At 54.8% G+C, this 22,876-nt stretch overlaps 1 protein-coding gene across 6 annotated transcripts in view; it reads right to left on the reverse strand.

Annotated features, from left to right (window-relative positions):
- The window catches only part of KCNQ4 (potassium voltage-gated channel subfamily Q member 4), a 56,900-nt gene that overhangs the window by 14,735 nt on the left and 19,289 nt on the right, over positions 1-22,876 (reverse strand). For 4 of the 6 annotated variants that reach the window (XR_010124816.1, XM_054492835.1, XM_063657219.1 and 1 more), the window contains exons 2-9: positions 8,460-8,550; positions 7,430-7,556; positions 7,041-7,216; positions 6,249-6,374; positions 5,737-5,847; positions 5,462-5,557; positions 3,318-3,406; positions 1,454-1,615 (exon numbers count right to left, since the gene is read on the reverse strand). Coding sequence is in view for 5 of the 6 variants with exons in the window: in XM_054492835.1 (XP_054348810.1) it covers positions 1,454-1,615; positions 3,318-3,406; positions 5,462-5,557; positions 5,737-5,847; positions 6,249-6,374; positions 7,041-7,216; positions 7,430-7,556; positions 8,460-8,550 (978 nt within the window). In the remaining variant the exon portion in view is untranslated. The remainder of the gene's footprint in view (positions 1-1,453; positions 1,616-3,317; positions 3,407-5,461; positions 5,558-5,736; positions 5,848-6,248; positions 6,375-7,040; positions 7,217-7,429; positions 7,557-8,459; positions 8,551-22,876) is intronic. The other 2 variants (XM_054492843.1, XM_063657216.1) reach the window with 2 other exon arrangements.

A 22,876-nucleotide genomic window follows, 5' to 3' on the forward strand; every position in this document is an offset into this window, starting at 1 on the left:
CTGGAAACTATGTTTGGTAGGGATGAAGGTAACAATGAGGGACCTTCGAGCAGAGAATCTGAGAGGGGCCCTACTCTCCCAGGGAGCTCTCAGCCTGGCCTGGCAGTCACACTTCCCCTCCCTCCAGCCCCAGACCTGGAGGGACTCTCCCTTTTCACCCACTTCCTGTTCAGCCCCTGGCCCAGAAGTGCCCTCACTGAGAACAGGGAAGGGAGGCTGCTCCCTGCATCCTCTGCACCACAACTCCTCCCTAGGCCTTTTCAGCCCAGAAACTCTAGAGCACCCAGAGCCCCAGTCAGCCTAAACACTGCCGATTTTCCGCCAGGACACACAGGTTCAGAATGACTGAAGACTTCCTCCAAGACACACAGCATCGGGTGGCAGAGGCAAGCTTCCACCACGCCTCCCCTGCTGATCACTGGGCGGCTCGCCTCTTCTCCTATTCTTTGTTCTGGGCCTGGGGCTCAGAATGACACTGAAGCTCAAAGGCCAGATGTCCATTTGGCTGGTTCGGGGTGATGTGTGAAGATGAGACAAAACAAAGAGATGGGTAAAGGATGGGGGAAAATGAATGAGGGGGATTTAACCCCTGACCTCAAAGCTAAACCTCTACAAGAGCAGCCACTTTCCCATGCTGTGAGTGGACGGGCTTCCCTTATCCAAACATGCCTGAAATTCTTCTCTTTAGGAACGTTTATGTGGGGGTAAGCATTGTTTGTTCTTTGTTCTTCTTTCAAGATTTTGTAAAAAGCTTCAGGAGAGACAGTTCAAGGGAAAAGAGATGGCTGGGAGTGCCAAAGTGTACCTCAGTAAGGAAGGAAAAAGAACCCCAAGAGGACCCTCTGGGATTAGCAAAGTTTCAGACAAGGGCTGCACAAGAAAGGAACATTAGTCACTGGCTGAGTTTACGCAGGTCCTACAGAGGTCTTAATCACAGAGCTCTCTTTCCAGCTGGCATCTCGTTCCCGAGAGGCGAGTTCAGTACTAAGTCCCTCCTACAGCAACATGCCAGGGGAGGGGGTTCCCTGCCCTCACACCCCAGGATGGTGCCCACGATTACCTGAGCCGTAAGCACCTGTGGCCAGTGGCCTCCTCCTCTGTCCAGCTTCCCAGGAGGGATGGGGGTGCAGGGATGGAAGAGTAAGGGGTACGTGGGAACAGAGAAAGAAAGAGGACAATGCCATGAACGGAGGAGATGATGGGAAAGGATGGCATGGACATCTCTCCCACTCAGACCCTCAGAGCCCCACAGGACAAAAAGGTGAGTCCAGCCTGACCCCTCCAGAGAGGCCCCCAGTCTGTACCTGTCTGGCCCTCTGATGGCCTAGGAGTCCCCCAAACAGGCCCAGACACCCACGAAGTGGCTGAAGGCAGGTCTGAGAGAGGATGAGGACAGAGAATGGAAGAAGAGGAGGAGAAGCAAGAGGAGGTGGCAGCCCCACGGGGCCCCTACCTTTCCCCAGGGCAGAAGGAGGTGCTGCCCGGCCGGTGGCAGGTGGCAACGGGCGGGTAACGGGAGGGTGCTCCGTCGGGTACCGGCGCCCGCCGCACCTCCAGGGGCCGTAGGCCCCCATTGCGGGCCCGTTGCACGTGCTCAAACAAGAGGGCCAGCTCTCTGCAGGAGAGGGCGCCATCAGCGGCAGGCAGGGCCATGGCACCACCCCCCTCACCCAGTGGGCACAGAGCTCCTGAGCTCAGATCTTGCCAGGTCCTGCCGCTCTAGAGATGTTCACTGACAGCCCGGCCAGAATAGGACAGGGTGGACAGTGGGAGACTGGCCTTCCCCACTCCCTTTCTACCCCCAGTTCCCAAGAAATCCCCAGGGATGTCAGGCATGGATGTGAAGGCTGGCACAGCTCAAGGGCAGCCATGCAAGGAGCTTACTCTCAGCCCATCAAGCTGACTGCCTGAACATGCCGTGCCTGCTCAGAGGCCAGCAGTGGCCCTGACATCCTTTCCCTCCAGATCTGACTCTGGATTTTAAGGGGAGATGGAGGCTGAGGAGGGCGCTGTGACAGGGTGGCTAGCCCAGCTTCCTTTTCCTCCAGCACTCACTCCTGCCACTGGGTTTTTGAAGACTAGATTCGGGACCGTGGCTTCTTCCTAACTCTCCAGGCCATTTCCTGCTGCCATGAGCCAAGGAGGGTATCTTCCCTCTCTCCTGCCTGCCTTCCCATTGTATGGATGAGCAAACTGAGGTCCAGGGAGCAGATGCCCAGTGGATCCAGAATCTCCAGACTAGGCTCTGTTCCTCTGGGCAGAGGTCCTCAACCATCCCACCACCCCCAGCCCCAGATCTTTCCTCATACACATCGTATTTCTTACAAATCAGCCCTGCCCCATTCTCGAATGCCCGGCCTTGAACAAAAGGCCTCTTCTAATCTAGTCACCTTCCCACTCTGAGGTAGGAGCTTGCCTCTGCCGGGTGGAGAGATGTGGGGGCACCAGTGTGATGCTGGGAGCCCCTCTTCCCAGCCCCTTCTCTCCTGCTTCTCCCCTGGGAAGCCCCTAGGGCTGGGAGGGCGCAGGGATGGGGAAGCCAGGTACAGGGACGAGTGGAATTGCGCAACAGCTGCTCCTGGAGAACTAATGAGGCAAAAAAGGCACCCGCAGAAGCGCTGAGAACAGCATCCTGGCCCAGCCGCATGCTTGATGCCCACCTGCCTGTGGGACTGAGCTGGGCTCCATGGTTTTCATTCCTGCCTGATGGCCTAGCCAGGCACCTGGCCACACGCACCTTTGTGATGCTATTAATAATCCCTCGCGTGGTGCCACCCCCATGCAGTCTTAGCCTGGCCCGGGCCAGTGGGGCAGACCCACTTCTGGGCCCTGAGGCTGCTGAGTGGCCCAGTAAAAGTGGGCACATATTCCTACATGGGGGTTCAGGGTGGGAGCACGCACCTAAGTCTGGAACACATGTTTCTGCCCATCCCACACTTTCTCCAACCAGCTGCAATATCCACTAACTCTGTCCCCCACTTGGGACTGAGGGGAGACGAGCTGGCTGTATCACTGCCCTAGGTGGCATCACCTATGGGTGAGCATGCACACTGCCAGCACTCCAGGGCCGGGGTTCAGCCATGGGGCAGGGCTTCACCAATGCCCTGTGTCCAGTGTCCACCTCTTCCCTGTGCATAGCAGAGTGGAATAAAGGACATTCCAGGCTCTGAATTACATAGGATCTGCAGAGCCAGCCCAAGGTGCTCCCCTGGGAGCCATCACCCCCTTTCCACCCTCCAGGGTTGAGTCTCAGCCACTTGTCCTCAAAGGGCATTGCTGCCAGCCCCCCACCCACCCCCACCCCCAGCAGAACCTACCTGAAGGATGGGAGGATACTGTCATAGTAGTACCAGGTGGCTGTCAGGTAGGCCCGGCTCATATCGGTGGAGTACAGGCGCCATGCAGCCTGGTGGTATGGGGGACGTGGGGGATGTGGCATCAGTGAGGCCTCTCAGTCCCCACCAGCCCTCTCCCCTGAAAGAACCCAGTCCTTGGTCCAGTTATGGGTTACCCAGAGCCAGAGGCCAGTTCCAATTCCACAGCCACTGACAGGGGCAGCCAAGAAAGTAAGGCCTAGGGAGAAACGACTTCCCCGAGGGGACAAAGCAGATCAATGTCAGAGCCAGGGGCCACAGAGCATAGAAGTTAAGAGCTGAAGTTTTGTTGTCAGGCAGACATGGGTTTCCAATCCCAGCTCTGCCCCTTATTAGTGAGGACAAATTAAGTAAAGCTTCAGAACCTCAGTTTCTTCACCTGTAAAACGCATGTAATACTACTTGCCTACCAGGGTGTTGTGAGGATTAAATGAACAGTTGTATATTAAATGCCAAGCTCAGTGCCTGGCATATAGTAGGCACTTCATGCCAGGTTCCTCTGTTAAACACTCCTGTTATTCCCCTTATCACATTTGATAAATACCTATTCATTGTGTATTTGACTGATATCTTTCTCTCCCCCTAGACTGCAAGCTGTGTCTTGGTTACCGCTGCATCCTCAGTGCAAATATAGTGTCTGGCACATGTGGGTGCTTCGCAAATGTTTGCAGAATGTCATTATTATTACTAGCAATGCCACTCCATCTTTCCCAGCTGCCTGTCACTGCCCATGGGAATACTAAGGACTGAGAGGGGAGGAAAAGCATTACCTACCAACCCCTCAGCATCCATGGACTTGCCGAGCTTCCTCTGCAGCAGGAGGGATGAAAGTCAGACAGGAGGAAAGACTATCCCTCTCCCTCCACGTAGAAAGAGCCAGGGAGGGACTGTGAGTGTGGCCATCAGTGAGAGCAGGGAGGCATGGAGGCTGCTAGGCAGGACAAGGCAGAGCTGAGCCCTGGATGCCTCCCTTCTTTGGATGCCTCTCGTCCTTAAGGGGCTGCCACCGCTGACCTCACCAGCCAGGCACCCTCCTAAGACAGGAATATTTTTACTTCCTGCTTGCCTAGGCCCCTGGCATGGGCTGGGGAGCAGCTGCCAGAGCTGTCTCATTAATTATGGGCACCACAATACCAGCTGTCTCTTGGCATGGACAGTGCCAGCCACCTGCCCCTACAATGCCCCTCAGAAGGCCAGCTCCCAGGGGACAGTGGCCATTGTGCCCCAAGGGACGCTAAGAAGAAAAGGCTGAGCTGGTGGCTGGAGATAACAGCGACAGGGAGGAGGGTTCTGCCCTGGGGAGGAGAGATAAGGAGGAGCTGAGTGAGGCTTGGGTTTGGAGCTCAGAGGGTGACAGGCTGGGGAGCAGGCAGAGGTGGACTGGGCCAGTATTCCCTGAAGCATTTCCTGCAAGGAGTTCCCTTACACACACCCCTGACTAGAAAAAGCCAAGGCCTAGTCCCAGGGTCACAGAAAATCAGAGCCCTGGCCTCAGCCCACACACAGTCACAACATGCCATGGCACAGAGGGAAACTGAGACCACACACTCCTGGCTTCCTACCCACCCCTCTGGCTGTTCCTTCTCTGTCTCCTTGCCCAGCTCAACTTTGCCGGCCCACCCACCTGCTAAATGTTGAGGTTCCTAAAAGCCCTTTCTGCACCATCTTCTCTTCATTTGTGTGAGTGCTTGTGGAATGAATGAATGAATGAAGGTGCTGGGAGTGGGGCGGGCTTACTGCTGCACAGCTGATGGGGGCAGCAGTGGGTCTCCACCAGAAGCCTCCCGGCTCCTGTCTGGGCTCCGCCCCTCCCCAGGCCCTGTGAAGCTGGGCTGGAGTTGGGCAATAGGGCAGCTCTGGCTAGCCCTACACCAGGCATTTGGTGCAGGGGGAAGTTTCTGGCACTGTCAGTGAGCATCGTGGCTTTGTGTGTGACTTGGCATGTGGCCCCAGGAAAGTCACATAGCCCCTTTGAGCTTCAAAGTGGTGTCACAGTTGGGCTGGGGACATGGGTCAGCACACAGGGTTGACACACCAGTGCAGTCACACAGCCCTGCTCCTAGGGCTTCTTCCTGGGCATCTTGTACCTGGATGAGGTTGGCTGCCGGCATCCTCCGCTTCTCGAAGTGCTTCTGCCGGTGCTGCTCCTGGACCTTCAGGGCGAAGCCGGAGCCTAGGATGCCCTAGAGGGATAGGGCATGGTTGGGGGAATGCGCTGGCAGTGGTGGGGCAGTAAGAGGCTGCAAGGTTGTCCCCATCGTTGCCCCTCTGAGGTACCCCAGGCTCCCCAGGCAAATCTGTGACAGGGGTGAGCTGGTCCCACCCTCAGCCTCCCCCACCAACTGAGCAGGAGGCAACTCACGGCAGGCAGGGCAAAGAAAGAGATGCCCAGTAAGGCGAAGCCAGCAGCCAGGACCCTGCCCAGCCATGTGTGTGGTGTCTTGTCACCATAGCCAATGGTTGTCAATGTAATCTGGAGACACAAACAGGTTACTGGCAGGACTGGTCACCGGGGCCACCTACGGCTTGTTGGGGGTACAGGCAGGTAGGAGCCTGATCATGAGGGAAGGGGACCGTGGTCACCCACGGGGGCTGGTTAGGGTCATAGATGGATTCTCCCTCTCCTGGGCTGGTCAGGGGAAAGGGGTATAGTCACAAGGGCTTGATGTGGGGGGCTAGCTGGGGACAGAGGCAGGTCCACCAGAGCAGGTTGGGGGGTTAGCATTGGGGCTGGTCTCGGGGGGTCCCAGCTCTAGTGAGAGGGCAGGGATAGGCCCGCTCAACCCTGAGTCAGGAGTCACGATGGGCAGACCTCGGGAAGTTCCCAGGGAGGGTCCCAGGGAGAAGGGCAGCCCTACAAAGACCCTCACGCACCGTCCCCCACCAGAGCGAGTCGGCGTAGGAGGAGAAGTCGGAGTTGGCGTCCTTCTCGGCCAGGTAGACCAGGAAGGAGGCGAAGATGAGCACCAGGAACCCGATGTACCAGGCGGTGATCAGCTCCTGCGGGGCAGGTGGAGGGGCGCGGTGAGGAGCGCTGTGCCTGCCTGGGAGATGTGGGGAGCTTCCACACGGGAAGCGGATAAAGGTCCCCCATCTCCCGGAGTCCCAGGCTCACTTTTCTTTCTCAGCTCCTCCCATCAGGGCGACCCTGCCCCGGCCTTCGCGAAACCGCCAGCACTCCCCCTACCCCGACCCCCATTCCCACCCCCACCCCCACCCCGCCTGCCTTGAGTCTCCAGGTTCCAGGCTCAGGACTCCAGCACCCAGCCCACCTTGCCCCGCCCCCCAAGTCCCACTTTCAGGCTTCCACCTGGGGCCCACCCTAGCCCCGCTCCAGCCCCACCCTCAGGTCCCACCTCAGCTGCCCACTTTGTGGTACTAGTGGTCCCTTCAAACCCAGAAGCACCCAGGGGAAACCCTCAAGCCCCGCCTCTCCGGCCCCGCCCCCAGATCTGGTCCGGACTCCTAGGCCCGCCCCTACCTAATTCGGACTCCACTTCGCCCCACCCGCTTAGACCTCGCCTCCTGCTCGGGCTCCAACCCCCGCAGGCCCCACCCCTTCCCTGCACGGAGACAGCCCCTCCGGCCTCGCCCTCTCCGCCCTGCCCGCTCTGGTCGTGCCCCAGACACGCCCTCGGGTCTCCGCGCGCGGCCCGCAGGCCTCACCTTGCTATGCGCGTAGACCACTGAGCCCAGTAGCTTCCAGGTGCCGCCGCGGCGGTCCATGCGCACCATGCGCAGGATCTGCAGGAAGCGCATGCTGCGCAGCGCGGACGTGGCGAAGATGTTGCCCTGGGTACCCGCGGCGATGACGGCCACCGAGGCCACGAACACGATGAAGTCTGCAGGGGCGGGGGCGGCGAGATCACAGCCAGCCTACCCCGCGCACGGACCCGGAGGCGGGGACTTCTGGGGGTGTGGCAGGGGACTGGGGAGGGAGGGGGAGGGTCCGTTGAATCTGTGCGGGTCTCCAGGGTCAGAGTCAGGATTGGGGTAAAGGCGTCACCCTGGCTCCTGGGGTCAGGGGTCAGGTCGGGCGGGGCGCGCCTCATTACCGATGACACAGAAGGGCTTTCTGGCAAAGCGGAAGCGACCCTGCCATCCTCGGTAGCGGCAGCAGCATCCGGCGGACCAGACCCGGACGATGTACTCCAGGCCGAAAACCACGATCATCACGAATTCCTGTGAGACCAGGGGCCTGAGTTCTGGTCCTCACTCTCCAGAACTGGGGCCCAGATCACAGCGCGGACCCAGCCAAGAGTCCCTGGGTTAGGGGGACCAGGGCCTCCTCAGACCCCTCTCCTGGAGTTTCCTGGACTTGACGATTCCGGAGGGCAGGTGGCCCCCTCCGCCTCCTGCAAGAAGACTAAAAGCCCTTGTGTGTCCTCCCCTTCTGGCCCCCATGAGCTGATGGGATTTTTCTGCTCCTCAACATGCCCTCCCTGTCCCAGCTGTCTCAGACTCCCTAAGTCTGACCAGGTGACAAAAGGGGTTGCTGGCTGTCAGCTGTCTCCCTCTGAGGGGCTTCCATTTGGTGTTTTGTGTTTAGGCAAAAACTGAACTAAAATCCACCATACGTGGAGTTTGCAGATTTTGTCCTGAGAAGGGGTGGAGCCTACTCATTTCTATTCTGGACCCATCATAAGCCCTTGCATAGAGGCAGGAAGTTCCCCCAACACTTGCTATAAAGTAGAGATGATGCCCAGAGAGGGGCAGCTACAGCTGAGGGAACACAGCACAGCAAGCTGCCCTCTGAGCCACGGTATGAGAAGCCTCTTTCCACCTTCAGCCCTCAGCCCAGAGGTGCCACCTCACACAGCCCCCCTCAGTCCCAGACTCCCAGCCCAGAGGTGCCACCTCACACAGCCCCCCTCAGTCCCAGACTCCCAGCCCAGAGGTGCCACCTCACACAGCCCCCCTCAGTCCCAGACTCCCAGCCCAGAGGTGCCACCTCACACAGCCCCCCTCAGTCCCAGACTCCCAGCCCAGAGGTGCCACCTCACACAGCCCCCCTCAGTCCCAGACTCCCAGCCCAGAGGTGCTACCTCACACAGCCCCCCTCAGTCCTGGACTCCCAGCACTTACCAAGATGAGGAGACACTCGTTGGCAAGTTCCTGGTGCTCCTGGATAGTGGACAGCACAGACAGCACCAGGCAGCTGAAGACCAGCAAAAATCTGCAATTGCAGCATGAAGGAGAGGGTTAGATTGTTGGAGGGACAGGACAGGCAAGGTGCCCCTGGCAGGGGGTTACAGAACCAAGAGAGGAGAACATTATTTTCAGAAAATTATGTGGAAATCAGAATCGGAATTCCCTCGAGTTACGGCTCTGTGCTGGGCACCAAAGGCAGCAGCCCTCAAGCCCCAAGTTACTCGACCTCACAACTATCTCAATTGCCCCCTGCTGCAGGCTGCAGCTCAGAGAGGTAGTCACTCATCTGTGAGTAACAGGTCTGTCTGGGCTGGCAGTGGAAATAGACTGACTCAAGGTTCCTCCAGGTCTAGCCACCCACAAGTGGTGGCCTTGGCCCCAGCTTGGTTTTAAGATGTCTTGGGAGAAGTACCCCAGAGGTCAGCCCAGGGCTCAGGGAAGGTCACCGGATGAAGGAGGGACCTTCTTTCTTATGCACTCCAAAGTGGCAGGAGCCTGGCCTCATCTGCAGAATTGGGACAACTGCCCCTGCCTTCGTGGAATTAAGTAACAAGATAGCTAGAAAAGGAAAGAGGATCATGGAGGACAGGTAGAGAAGGAAGGATGCAGCAGGGAGAGGATGTAGGGAGGGGAATTGGACAGTGTGGAGCTGGGCCATCGAGGCCAGGAACTCCCCTGCAGACAGCGTGAAACTACAGAGTGGCCCAGAACCAGAGGTACAGAAATGGAAGGAACTTTAGACCCTAGCACATCCAATACTTCCCTCATCCCCCATTGCACCACGAGGAAACAGGCCCGAAGAGGAAGGACTAACCCTTTGTCACCCAGTGTGCCCAGGGCAGAGCTGAGATTAGAGCCAGGGTTCCCAACTTCCCAGTGGATGGGAAGAGGACCAAGGGCATGAGGACAGGAGCTGGTGGCCTTGGCGGCATGTGGATGGGTGAAGGAGAGCGAGGTGAGAGGTCACAGGCTGCAGACACAGCAGAGGCGGATGAGGTGGCCTCTAGGAGCACCCCTCTTTGGGATGGGGTTGTGCTGAATATGCACACACCCTGGAGGAGACTCTGGAGGGAACAGGCTTCTCTGGAAATACATCTCTGTGTACTGACCTGCCAGCCTTCCCAGATGTCCCCAGTTTCCCCACCTCTGCACCGTTGCTGGCACGGTGCACGCTACGCAGAACACCTCATGTCTGTGCCTGCGACACTCTGCTCACCCTCCACGCCTACAGGAACACAAATGCTACATGCCCTACGGAGCCTCTGATTCCCGCACCCCACTATCCCCCCTTCAGAACTGCCAACTCCCGATGCTTGCCTCCCTATGTGTGGCCCAAGTCATTATGTGGCTTTATTTATATTCATGCTTCATGGTGACCTTAAGGACAGCGGGTCGAGGTCAGAGACCTGAGTTTGGATCCCAGTCCTGCTTGTGTGTGTGGTTTTGAGAATGTCACCTGCCTTCTCTGAGCCATCTCGTCATCTATGAAGTGGGGGCTATGGAAGGAAGACATGCAAACGGCGTGGCACTGCCCTGGCTCACTTACACCTCCTGGACAGGGGTTCTTGACCGTTTTGGGGGGCAAGTGTATCCCAGCAAATGCCCCTGGTTTGAGAAGGTATGTGGCAGATGTCGGTAAAGTGTTATGAGTGAATGAGTTCGAGAAGAGCTTATTCCTCGGCCAGTTCCAGACCAGAGCTGAGTCAGCAAAAACACGGGGCACGGGAGAACAGAAGAGAAGAGCACCAGCTCCTCGTGTTCAATAATTAATCACAAAAAAGGCAGCGGCCACATGTACCTGCATCGGGACTGCAGCTGAAGCAGGGTTTGGGAGCAGAAGGGCCCTTCATGAGGTTATCTCATGCAGCCCCCTCCTCGGGGAATGGCCACAGCCAGGACTTTATAAGTCTTTACCCTGGCCTTGACAGACACCCTCCAGTCCCATTTTCCAGCTGACCTCAGAAGCTCAGGCAGCAGTGGGCCACTCTGGGGCCTTCTTCTGAAGTGTTTCATTAACACTTTTCTTTTTCCTTTTGCTTTTCTTTTCTTTTTTTTTTTGAGATGGAGTCTCATCCTGTTGCCAGGCTGGAGTGCAGTGGTGTGATCTCGGCTCACTGCAACCTCCGCCTCCCGGGTTCAAGCGATTCTGCTGCCTCAGCCTCCTGAGTAGCTGGGGCTACAGGCGCATGCCACCGTGCCCAGCTAATTTTTGTATTTTTAGTAGAGGCGGGGTTGCACCATGTTGGCCAGGATGGTCTTGATCTCCTGACCTCGTGATCCACCTGCCTCGGCCTCCCAAAGTGCTGGGATTACAGGCGTGAGCCACCGAGCCTGGCCATCATTAACACTTTTCTTGCCATGTCAGTAATTACACATCTATAAAATTTCCACTTTACAATTAAAAAAAAAAAAGGCAGATTATAAAACCTTAACGGCAATGTGATCCCAATGTTTGAAATAGAGATGGTTTTTACACACGTACCCAGAGTCAGCAAGGCTTATCTATGGGTGGTAAAATTAAGTGATTTGGCTTTTTTTTTGCTTTCTGCTTATCTGTATTTTCTATTTTTTTTTTTTTTTTTTTTTTTTGAGACAGGGTCTCACTCTGTCAACCAGGCTGGAGTGCAGTAGCATGATCACGACTCACTGCAGCCTTGACCTCCTGAGCTCAAGCCATCCTCCTACCTCAACCTCCTGAGTAGCTGAGACCACAGGCACATGACACCACACCTGGCTAATTTTTAAATTTTTTGTAGAGATGGAGTTGAACTATGTTGCCCAGGCTGGTCTCAAACTCCTGGGCTCAAGTGATCCTCCTGCCTCTGCCTCCCAGAGCTGGCAGTGTGAGCCACTCGCCCAGTCAGTATTTCCTAATATATTTTTTTAGAACAAACATGGGTTGTTTGGGTAATAACAAACTAATATAAAATTTAAAATGCAGGCCGGGCGCGGTGGCTCATGCCTGTAATCCCAGCACTTTGGGAGGCCGAGGTGGGCGGATAGCCTGAGGTCAGGAGTTACAGACCAGCCTGGCCAACATAGTGAAACCCTGCCTCTATTAAAAATACAAAAATTAGCCGGGCATGGTGGCAGGTGCCTGTAATCCCAGCTACTCAGGAGGCTGAGGGAGGAGAATCGCTCGAACTTGGGAGGTGGAGGTTGCAGTGAGCCAAGATGGCACCATTGCACTCCAGTCTGGGCAACAAGAGCGAGACATCATCTCAAAAAAAGACAAAAAAGGCCGGGTGCAGTGGCTCATGCCTGTAATCCCAGTACTTTGGGAGGCCGAGGTGGGCGGATCACAAGGTCAGGAGATCGAGACCATCCTGACTAACATAGTGAAACCCCATCTCTACTAAAAATACAAGAAATTAGCTGGGCGTGGTGGCGGACACCTGTAGTCCCAGCTACTAGGGAGGCTGAGGCAGGACAATGGCATGAACCCAGGAGGCAGAGCTTGCAGTGAGCCGAGATTGCGCCACCGCACTCCAGCCTGGGCAACAGAGCGAGACTCCGTCTCAAAAAAAAAAAAACAGGAAAAGCCCACTTTGGATCCTGCCCCACCCCTTGACCACAGTCACCTCTGCCATTTAGCAGGTGTGAGGATGTGGCAGCCTCTCCCAGGTGTCCAGCTCATGTGTCCAAATGCCTGCTCAATGACTCTTCTTGGATATCTGGTGGCCTCTCAAACCCAACACCTCCAAACACCAGTTCTCAATTTGTCCTCAAGTCCTCCTCACCTCCAGCCTACCCATCTCAGTAACGGCACCACGGCTCCCCCAGGGCTCAGGCTCCTTCATTCTTCCTTTCCCTCCCCCTGCACATCCCCTTCTGAGCAAATTCCATTGGCTCTACCTTCAGAATCTATCCCTGGGCAGGCCAGGTCACACCATCCCAACCAAGCCGCCACCAACTGGCACCTACCTGGCCTCCCTGCCTCCACTGTGCCTGAATGTGACCACTCTCTTCAACACAGCCAGAGTCATCTTCCCACAATGCACAGCTGGAAACCATCGCTCTCCACAAAACTCTTATCGGACTTCCATCCCACTTAGAGAGGGAAAGTCCAACTCCACGGCACTGACAACAAGGCCCTGCGAGGTCTGTGCCTCCACCCCCGTCTCCGAACTTGACCTTCTGCACTCTCCTGCTGGCTCACTGCACCCCACTTATTCTGGCCTCCTTGCCAGTCCTGGAACACACCTAACATATTTCCACCTCCAGGCTTTGAACCTGCTTTACTGTTTCCTCTGCCTCACCCAGGTCTGTTCCAATGCCACTTCTTTGGAGGGGCCTCCCCAGCCATCCCCTCTCTGAAGAATGGCCTCATCTCCACTCTCTTGCCCCTTATTCTGACTGATCACTTGACTGATTTCACAGCACTATTGAAAGACTAAGTAAATGAATAGCAGGAGTTCACTGTAACCAAACATCAAAGCACCATGTTATCAAGCCAAAGCCTCCAGTTTGTACCCACTGAAGAGGTCCCCAAAGCACATCCATCCCTGACTCCTCTGGCTGCCCCATATCTTTCCTAAAAAGGCACGTCTCTGACCTTGATCATCTCCATTTGGCGGACACTGCTTAAAAAGCCCCCGAACTTCACTTCTCCCTGCTTTAACCCACTGGCTAAGCGTTTCTATACCCTTGATACTCTCATTACATTTAAAGGGATGTACTTGGACTAATAGAAAACATCCTGGGACGAGGCGCGGTGGCTCATGCCTGTAATCCCAACATTTGGGAGGCCAAGGTGGGAGGATTGCTTGAGTCCAGGAGATCAAGACCAGCCTGGGCAACATTGTGAGATGCCGTCTCTACAAAAAAAATCAAAACAAAAATTAGCCAGGCATGGGGGTGTGCACCTGTGGTCCCAGCTACTCGGGAGGCTGAGGTGGGAGGATCGCTTGAGCCAGGGAGGTTGAGGCTACAGTGAGCTGTGATCTCGCCACTGCATTCTAGCTTGGGGGACACAGCCAGACTCCATATCTCAAAAAAAGAAAAGATCCTGTGTTCCAGGCACCTGAGTAATTATCCGTATCTTCCAGCTGAGGAAATAGGGCTCAGGGAAGGATAGACTTGTTCAGGATCACACAGTGAATCAGTGGCAGAGCTGCAGCTAGAACCCCAGCTCAGGCTGACCCTCAAGCTGCCTTGGCCTTCCTGGAGCGGGGGTGGTCCTCACACAGGGACAGCAGAAGAGAGATCGCTATCTGGAGGTCAGGGGTAGAGGAGACAAGGTGAAGGAGCCCCTTAGCTGGGGTCTCATGACTGCCACAACTAGGGTGTGGCTTCATTCATCCAACAAAGACTTTCTAAGGATTCTCTCTGGCCCCCTCTGGGGCCTCAGTTTCTCCATCTATACAAATATAGATGAAACATGGGTGCTGGCTGGCCTGGGCCCTCTCCCCAGCAGACAGGCCGGACTAGCGGCCACTTTCTAGGACATCTTTGCCCATCATGTCTGCCTGCAATTTGTGGCCCATGCATGTTCTTTCTCCCTGCCCAGCCCAGGAGGCAGAATGAGACAGGCAGGTGTTGCCTGGCTGGCTCTCCCCAGCTGGGCTGATCACAAGGCTTATGCAACCTTTCCTCTCCATTTCCCCCGTCTCCCCATCCCATGACTATCCCACTCGTTCGGGAGGGAGCAAGAGGATTAGAGATGAAAAAGTGAATGGTTTGCTTAGATTTGTGGTTTTCAAACTATGGTGGGTGTCAGAGTCACCTGGAGGGCTTGTTAAAATACTGATTTCTGGGACCTATTCCTACAGTGTCTGATTCAGTAAGTTTGAAGTGGAAAATCTGCCTTTCTACAAAGGTCCCTGGTGATACTATTGCTGCTGTTATGGGGACCACACTTTGAGAATCACTGGCTTAGCTGATGGGAGCAGTTGCAGCTGAATCAATTATTAGCCAGCTCAGGGCTTTTTAAACAACTGCAGTCACTGCCTTCTCCCCATTTATACCTCCTCAAGTCACTGTCCAGAAGCGGCCACAGGGCAGGAGAGGGAAAGTTCTGCTGGGGAGGCGGCTCTCGGGCTGTGACCTGAAGTAATAACTATAACTGCTCCTGCTGGCCAAAGGCTTCCTATTGGCCAGGCACTGTGCCAAGCCCTCTACATGCATGTTCTTAATCAGTTCTCACAATAACCCCATGGAACCGTACCATAATCACCCTGATAAGGAGAGGGCAGTTCAGAGGCTTATACTATGGTGACTGCAGAGCTCTGTGAATATACTAAAATCCTCTGAATCGAACACTTTAAAAGGAGGAATTTTACAGTATGTGAATTATATCTCAATAAAGCTGTTATTCAAATGAGAAAAGAAAGGTATGACTTGTCCAAAGTCATAAGAGCAGGACCTGAGCCCAAGACCACCTGGACCACCGGGCCCTACTAATGCTCTGGGCCTCAATTTCCCTGTCAGAAACATACACAAAGGTCGGGGACAAATCAATGATGGTTAAGGTCCCTGTAGCTTGGTAACTCTCCAGCAGTGGGGTGGAGAGGATCGGCCATCAGCTCAGCTCCAGATTCTCTGGGGATGTCCCTGGATCCAGCTCAGGTCTCTCTCTTCATACCCACTGGGCATTTGCCCAGTGTCCACGGCTCTCTCTCTCTCTCGACATGTCCAACATGTTCCTGGAAGGACAGCTGCTGGGAGGCCAGGCCAGAAAGATGGGGATATGATGGGTGTAGGAGAGATGGCAGGGCATCTCACAGCAGAAAAGAGGTTGTCATCTGACCCCTCTGGGCTATATTCACTTCAGACACCTACACTCAGCCAGGTTTATTGTAAAACCAGAAATGAATAATCCAGGTCCCAAGGAATTAACAACACAGAACATAACACAGTGGTGACGGGATGGACGAGGCCATGACAGTGTACTCAAGGGGTTGGGGAGAGTCCCAAGAAGCCTTCTGCACAACCAAAGTGGAGGGATTAGTGAAGACTTCTTGGAGGAGGTAACTGCACAGGGGTGGGGGTGCCCCAGGCAGAGGAAGCAGGATGTGCAAGCAGTGGGAATGTGGCCGTGGAGGAAGCCCAGAATGGCCAGCAGTTCTGGATGGTGTGGCCTAAAGTGAAGGGGGCAGTGGAAAAACCAGAGAGGGCCAGACCCAGGGGCCTTGAGTGGCACTCTCAGGCACTGTGAACATGATCCCAAAGGCAATGGGGAGTCATTGTAGAGTTCTTTTTTTTTTTTTTTTTTTTTTTTTTGAGACGGAGTCTTACTCTGTTGCCCAGGCTGGAGTGCAGTGGTGTTGGCTCACTGCAACCTCCGCCTCCTGGGTTCAGGAGATTCTCGTGCCTCAGCCTCCCGAGTAGCTGGGATTACAGGTGCCTACCACCACACCCGGCTAAGTTTTGTATTTTTAGTAGAGATGGGGTTTCACCATGTTGGCCAGGCTGGTCTTGAACTCCTGACCTCAGGTGATCCACCTGCCTTGGCCTCCCAAAGTGCTGGGATTACAGGCGTGAGCCACCGCACCCAGCCAATTGTGGAGTTCTAAGACAGGAAATGACACAGTCCAATTTGCATCTCAGGACCACTTGGGGCAGTACACAGAATAGATCAAAGGAGATAAGACCCAGCAGAAACACCAAGAAGGCTCCACAATAGCTCAGACGAGAGATGACTGTGGCCTGGCCCAGGGTGGTGGCAGCAGGGAAGAGGATGGATGGGTTGGAAAACACTGCAGGAAGTAGGGCTCGGTGATTAACTGGAAACGGGAACTATGAAGGAGAACAACTTCCCTATTTCTGGTTTGGGCATTGGATGGATGAAGGTGCCATGAGTGCCTTCACGGGACGGGGGAGACCCCACTGGAGGAGCAGGTGTCGGGTGGTGGGCATGTCCAGAGAGAGAGAGGGCTATGGGCACTGGGCAAACACTCCATGGATATGAAGAGAGAGACTCGGCTGGAAATGCAGATTTGGGGGACATCAGGGTAGAGGTCACGGGAGCAGCTGAGACAGTCCAGAGAGCTTGTGGCAAAGTTAGAGGAGGACCCGATGGAGCCCCAGCGGTGCAGCAGGAACAGAGGCCCTCCACGCTGACTGGGAGGGATAGCCAGAGAGCTGGGAGGGAAAGCAGAAGAGAGAAGTGTCAGAGAGGCCACGTGAAGAACATGTTTCAAAGCGGGAGTGGACAACAGTGTCAAATGCTGCCAAGAGGTCAAGTGAGATAAGAAGTGAAAAATGTCCTCTGGATTTGGTGACACATTGGTCATTGGGTCCCTTGGCAAGGGCAGCCTTCTCTCAGAAGGAGAGGAAGACCAGAACAGGCCCAGATAAAGTGAGAAAGGGGAGGGGCAGTGAGGAGGTAGAGACAGTAAGTGTAGGTTTAACTATTTGAAGATGTTTGACTGCAAAGAAGAGATCAGAGATCGTAGCTGGAGAAGGATGCAGGGCACAGGGAATCTTTTTTTCTTTTAAGATGAGAGAGCCAGAGTGGAAGGAGCCAAGAGATCAAGAAGGAGAAGCTGAAGATGCGGGAAGACAGAGCGAGTGATCAATGGAATGAAGTCCCCAAGGAAGATAGGAGGCTGGGATCCAGAGCCAGGGAGGAGCTGGTGTGGAGTGGGAAGGATCCCTCCAGCTTCCACAGGGACAGGAAGGTATGTAGGTGGGAGGAGGCTGTGGGAAGGGAGGAGGCCGACAGCCCCTACTCACTGGGGGCTGCTCTGGGAAGAAGAGGCAAGGCCCAACTCTCAGAAGTGGGCAGGAGGGTGGGGTGGGGGATCTGAAGAGATGGAGGAGGTATGGAGCTGGGAGAGGAAGGTGAGAGAAAAGACAGCGCCTGGAGAGGGGTCCCATGGGAGCACAGGACCATTATCCTCAGCAGCGAGGATGGCTCTTCAGACCTAGAACATCACAGGCACTCAACACATGCATTTCAGGGTTTTATTTAGGTTTTTTGTTGCTGTTTGTTTTTAAGCCTTGATTATCCAGTAGGAAGCAGCCTGTGTGAGAAGAGGACCCCTCCCCATCCCCAACTATCCACCAAGGCCAAGGTAAATACAGATCCAGGCCTTGCCCCCCCCTTCCTCCAGAGCCTCCTTCCTTCCCTCGTCTTTCCAGTGTCCCTCCCAGACTGAGCCCTGCCAGTGTCTGGGGACTGCCCAGCCACCAGCAGGTTCCCTGATTTCTTTTCTTTTGAGACAGGGTCTTGCTCTGTTGCCCGTGTTGGAATGCAGTGGTGCAATCATAGCTCACTGCAGCATCACTCTCCCAGGCTCAAGAGATCTGCCTGCCTCAGCCTCCTAAGTAGCCGGGACCACCACACCTGGCTAATTTTTTTGATTTTTTAGTAGAGACAAGGTCTTGCTATTTTCCCAGGCTGGTCTCCAACTCCCAAGCTCAAGTGATTTGTTCATCTGGCCTGGGGAGCGTGTGACTCTTTCCTTGCCCCCTAGACCAGGGCCCAAAGGCAGGGCTCTGTCTCCCCTCAGCTGGAGGACCCTGAGGCCAGTCTGTCCTCATTCAGCCAAGGTCCCTAGAGGGCAGAAGCTATGGCCACCACCACCTTCTGGAAGAAAGGGGCTCCTTAAACCCCAAACCAGAGCTGATACCGAAGAAGGGACTTCAGCTAGACTTAACAGGCACTTCCTGACAAAAGGGGCAGCCTGGAGGTCCCCAGACTCTTCTAGGGAGAGCAGGCACTTACTTTCTCCTGCAGGGGAATAAGGGGAGGGGCAGTAAGCCAGGCCTCAGAGCGAGGCTCTTTCCAAGAATCCTCAGGGGCTGGGAGGAGAAGTTTCCCCTGATCCAGCGATTCTAAATATGGCAAAGGGAGCAAGAGCACGTGACCCAGGGCCCCACACCAGGGCCGCCGCCACTGCCGCTGCTGCTTCTCTGGGCCAGAGGCTTGTGCTGGGGCTTAGAGATTGCAATGGGTCCCTGATGGAGCCTCAGTTTCCCTGTCTGCAACATGTAGGTGGAGCACTGCTCAGTAATGGCCAAAGTCCCTTCCGCCTTGTGACTCTCCAGCAGTGGCGTAGAAAGGAGAGAGTGGCCCTCAGCTGAGTTTCTCTGAGGCTGTCCCTGGAGGGACAGCAGCCGCCAGCACATAGAACAAACTATGAAAAAAATGCCCCCTCTTGGAGGATGGCTTAGAAAAAAAGCATTCCCGTTAGCCTGACAAGTTATAAAAACTTGACCCCTCTAGACGGACCCATTAGCACAGGCATCCCTTCCCCTGGGCTGCCCCACCCCTGGGCACAGGCTGGATTCCAGCACCCCTCAGCCCTCTCAGCCGGCCGCTTTGTGTCTCCCAGACTGCAGAGCGACACATGACAGCCCTGCGGTTGGCTCCACAGCACTCTCCTGGCCGCCACAGATTCATGGAGAGCTGGAGACTGACCCAAGAAGGGCCCACCCATAGGTTGGGCTGAGCCAATTGGATTGTCTTTCACAGGAATGGAACTAAGAACCAGAGAGGAAAGTTGGCAGAGGTGCAGAGAGATGGGCCATGAGACTGCACTACACTGGAACCTCATCCCCCTGCTCTCTATCCCATGAATCCAAAATGTGCTTTCTGCCTTGAAGCCTCTACAGAATTCTTCTCTTTCCTTACCATATCTGTCCTCTACCTCCAGAAGCCAATTTTTCTTTTTCTTTTTCCCAAATGTAATAGTATAGAAGCCAGTTTTTATTGAGCCAGCTTGAATGGTTTCTGTCCCACGGGACATGAAAGGCGGTGTCTTCTAGACAAGGTGTTTGATGAGGAATAGCTTCCTCCTCTCCCACCTGCACCAGCCCCAAACTTTCCGACTTGTTCCGTCTGCTTCCTTCTGCCGTGCCAGCCTGCCTACCTGTTGCACCAGGTCAGTGGGCCGAGCAATGTGTTGACAAGAGCCAGAGTGGAGCAAAGAGGACACAGGGGCATCTATCTGTTGGGACTGGCCAGACAGAGCTGACTTCTCAAACAGGGAGGCGTGGGCCCTCCCAAGCAGGATGCCATTGAAAGGAAGGGGAACCATGGGGTGGAATTTAGGCAGCCAGGATTTGAGAAACTCAAGCAAGATGGCTAGTGGAAACCTTCCCTCGGTTCCACTGAGCAGCTCCGTGCAGATTCGGGTGGCTCAGTTTTACATGCTGGCTTTGGCATAAAAATTTCATGTGAGGCCGGGCACAGTGGCTCACGCCTGTAATACCAGCACTTTGGGAGGCCGAGGCAGGTGGATCACGAGGTCAGGAGATCGAGACCATCCTGGCTAACATGGTGAAACCCCATCTCTACTAAAAATACAAAAACTTAGCCAGGCATGGTGGTGGGCGCCTGTAGTCCCAGCTACTCCGGAGGCTGAGGCAGGAGAATGTCGTGAACCCAGGAGGTGGAGCTTGCAGTGAGCCGAGATTGCGCCACTGCACTCCAGCCTGGGCGACAGAGCGAGACTCCGTCTTAAAAAAAAAAAATTTTCATGTGAACAAAGAGCTTTGCTGTTTTTTTAAAAAGTGTGAAATCCACTGACTTGTGGGCCCAGGCCCAAACCCCTTAGCATGATTGCAAGGAAAGCCCCACCCACCAGGCCAACTTGCTCTTCACTAGCCAGTACCCAACCTGACACTTGGCACTGCATTATCACGGCTCTGTCCCTGACAATGGCAAATGCGCTCTTTTCCCCTCCCCACCTTTACTCATGCTGTGTCTGAGCATGAGCTCAGACTGGCGGGCTTGGGTCAGAGCCCCCACCTCATGCTCCCTTAACCCCCATCCCACCTCCAGAGGGAAAAGCAAATCCAACACATCTGAGCCAGAAGGGTGCCTTCTGTGTTCCAGAACTACCAGGAAAGGAGTGATCCCAGAGTGGAATGAGCAAGGGGAGAGTGGTGGGGGGTGAGGGCAGAGAGGCAGGGGAGGTGGAAAGCGGACCATCTGCTGGCTGTGGTGAGGATCTTGGCTTTTACTCTGAGTGAGATGGGGAGTTTGAGCAGGGAGTAGCTCAATCTGCCTTATGTTTAAAAAGATCACACAGGCTGCTGAGTGAACGGACTATGGTGGGCGAGAGGGGAGGAGGGAGCAATGACGTTTGCCCCATTGTGAGTTGGAAAGTATAATCCTGGCAAGAGATGCCAGTGACTTTTTGTTTGTTTTGTTTATTTTTATTTTTAAGAGATGGGGTCTTGTTATGTTGCCCAGGCTGGATTGTAGTGGCTATTCACAGGTGTGATCCCACTACTGGTCAACACGGGAGTTTTGACCTGCTCCATTTCTGACCTGGGCCAGTTCACCCCTCCCTAGGCAACCTGATGGTCCTCTGCTCCCAGGAGGTCACCATATTGATGCCAAACTTAGTGCAGACACCTGATTGGCATAGCTTACCACAGCCCAGAACTCCTGGGCTCAAATGATCCTCCCACCTCAGCTGCCTGAGTAGCTGAGACTACAGGCACATGCCACTTCACCCTGTGTGACTTTTTTTTTTTTTTTTTTTGAGACAGGGTCTCACTCTGTTACTCAGGCTGGAGTGCAGTGGTGCAATCACGGCTCACTGCAGCCTCAACCTCCTGGGCTCAAACAATCCTCCAGCCTCAGCCCCCTGAGTAGCTGGGGCCACAGGTGGGTGCCACCATGCCCGACTAATTTATATTTATTTTTTGTAGAGACAGGGTCTCCCCATGTTGCCCAGGCTGGTCTCGAACTCCTGGGCTCAAACAATTCTCCTGCCTCCATCTCCCAAAGTGCTGGGATTACAGGCATGAGCCACTACCAGCCGATGATGGTGACTTGTATGAGGGGAAGCGGAAGTGGCAAGATATGACCAGATACTGGCTATATCTGGGCACTGAAAGGTCCCTTAGAGATTAACCAACCTTCTCATTTATAGATGGGGAAACTGAGTCCCAGAGAGGGGCCTGGCTTACCTGTGATCATACAGTAGATCAGACACAGAGCTGGGCCTGGCACCCAGATTTCCTGATTCCTAATGCAATGTTCTTTGGATTTCTCCTCTTTCTGTGGAAGGATTCAGGCACCTGCCTCTCACTCTCACCTCAAAAATTCCCTCATCCTGGGGCCAAGATGGGACCTGCCCCTGCCCTTCCTGCTGCATGTGACTTTGTGGCATTGGGTTCAAGCATTGCCCAGTTTCCCAGCTACTTGAACCTGGCAGGGGTCAGGGTAACCTCAAAGGCGCCTTCTGTCCTCTGAGTCAGCAGAACCTGCGCACTATAATGGGGGAGGGAGAGGGAGGGAAGAGTCCAAGACAAGGGAAAGAGTTAGTCCTTGCCACTGGGTTCTCAGTACTTCCAGGGCAGAGAGCGCACCAAGAGCTGACAGGGTCGAAGAGGAGCACCGTGGAGGGCAGAGTCCCCTGGGGAGTTCAGGTGCCAAGACTGAGCCCAGCCCAGGAGTTCTGTAGACTCAGCCATTGAGGACCCCACCCAGTGGGTGGTTTGGGGACACAATGAGGAAGAGGGGTTTCAATGCCTTTGTTACTAATAAGCAAAGCAGCATGCAAACTCACAGGCCACACCTGGGGCATCTGGTTACAGCTGCCCTGAGAGCCATGCTCCCAGTGGGAACCCCAAATCCAGGGCCAGCCAGACTGAATCCAGTGGGCTTTGCAAGCTGGAAAAGGCTTGCTGTGTTACTCGAGGCCAGGAGCGCAGCTTCTCTGGGCCTGACCCACAGCTAAGGTGGAAGGGTGGTTGGGAGGGTCTTTAACTGCAAGCTGGGAGGACAGCTGCAGATACTCTTCTTAGTTTCCTCCGCCTGTAAAGAGAAAGGCTGCCCAGCCTGCAGGCCCAGCTGATGGAGGCAGGATCCTGAGTGGTGGCTGTGAGAGAGGTGTCAGGATTGGGGGGCAGCAGAGGGAGAAGCAGAAGGGCGTGACAGAGCTAGAAAGCTGGGTCGGTGGGTTCTGTCTCCTGACTCCGCCACCAGTCAGCTGAAGACTTGGGAAACTGTGTCTGAGTCTCCGCTTATTCCTCAGTGGGAGGAAGGGATTGGGTGGGAGTCTCTGAGGGCCCTATTTTTTGCTGATCCATCTGGGACTAGCAATTCCAGCTTCCCTAATGGGAAGCGAGGCCGTGGACGGCTCCTGAAGCTGCCAGTCCTCGGGGACTTCTGTGTTCTGGGAGTCTCCAGAAGAGGGTCTTTTACATTTCATTTACATGGAAAGTTTAGAGGGACCTCCTTTTACCTCCAAAACCCTCCCATAATTGAATAATGATAAGCAGAACTTCCAGTAACTTACTAACCACAGAAACGGTACTGGAGATGGGGGAAGGGGACAAATTGTATCTCTGGTCCTGATGCCCCCTCCTCTTCTAAATGAGGCAGACAGTCCCTAAATGTATCGCAGCCAAAAGAATAGGCTTGAATTCAGTTCTGTTCTACCTTG

Source organism: Pongo pygmaeus, chromosome 1 (assembly GCF_028885625.2).
Source record: "Pongo pygmaeus isolate AG05252 chromosome 1, NHGRI_mPonPyg2-v2.0_pri, whole genome shotgun sequence".
Classification (NCBI taxonomy): Eukaryota; Metazoa; Chordata; class Mammalia; order Primates; family Hominidae; genus Pongo; species Pongo pygmaeus.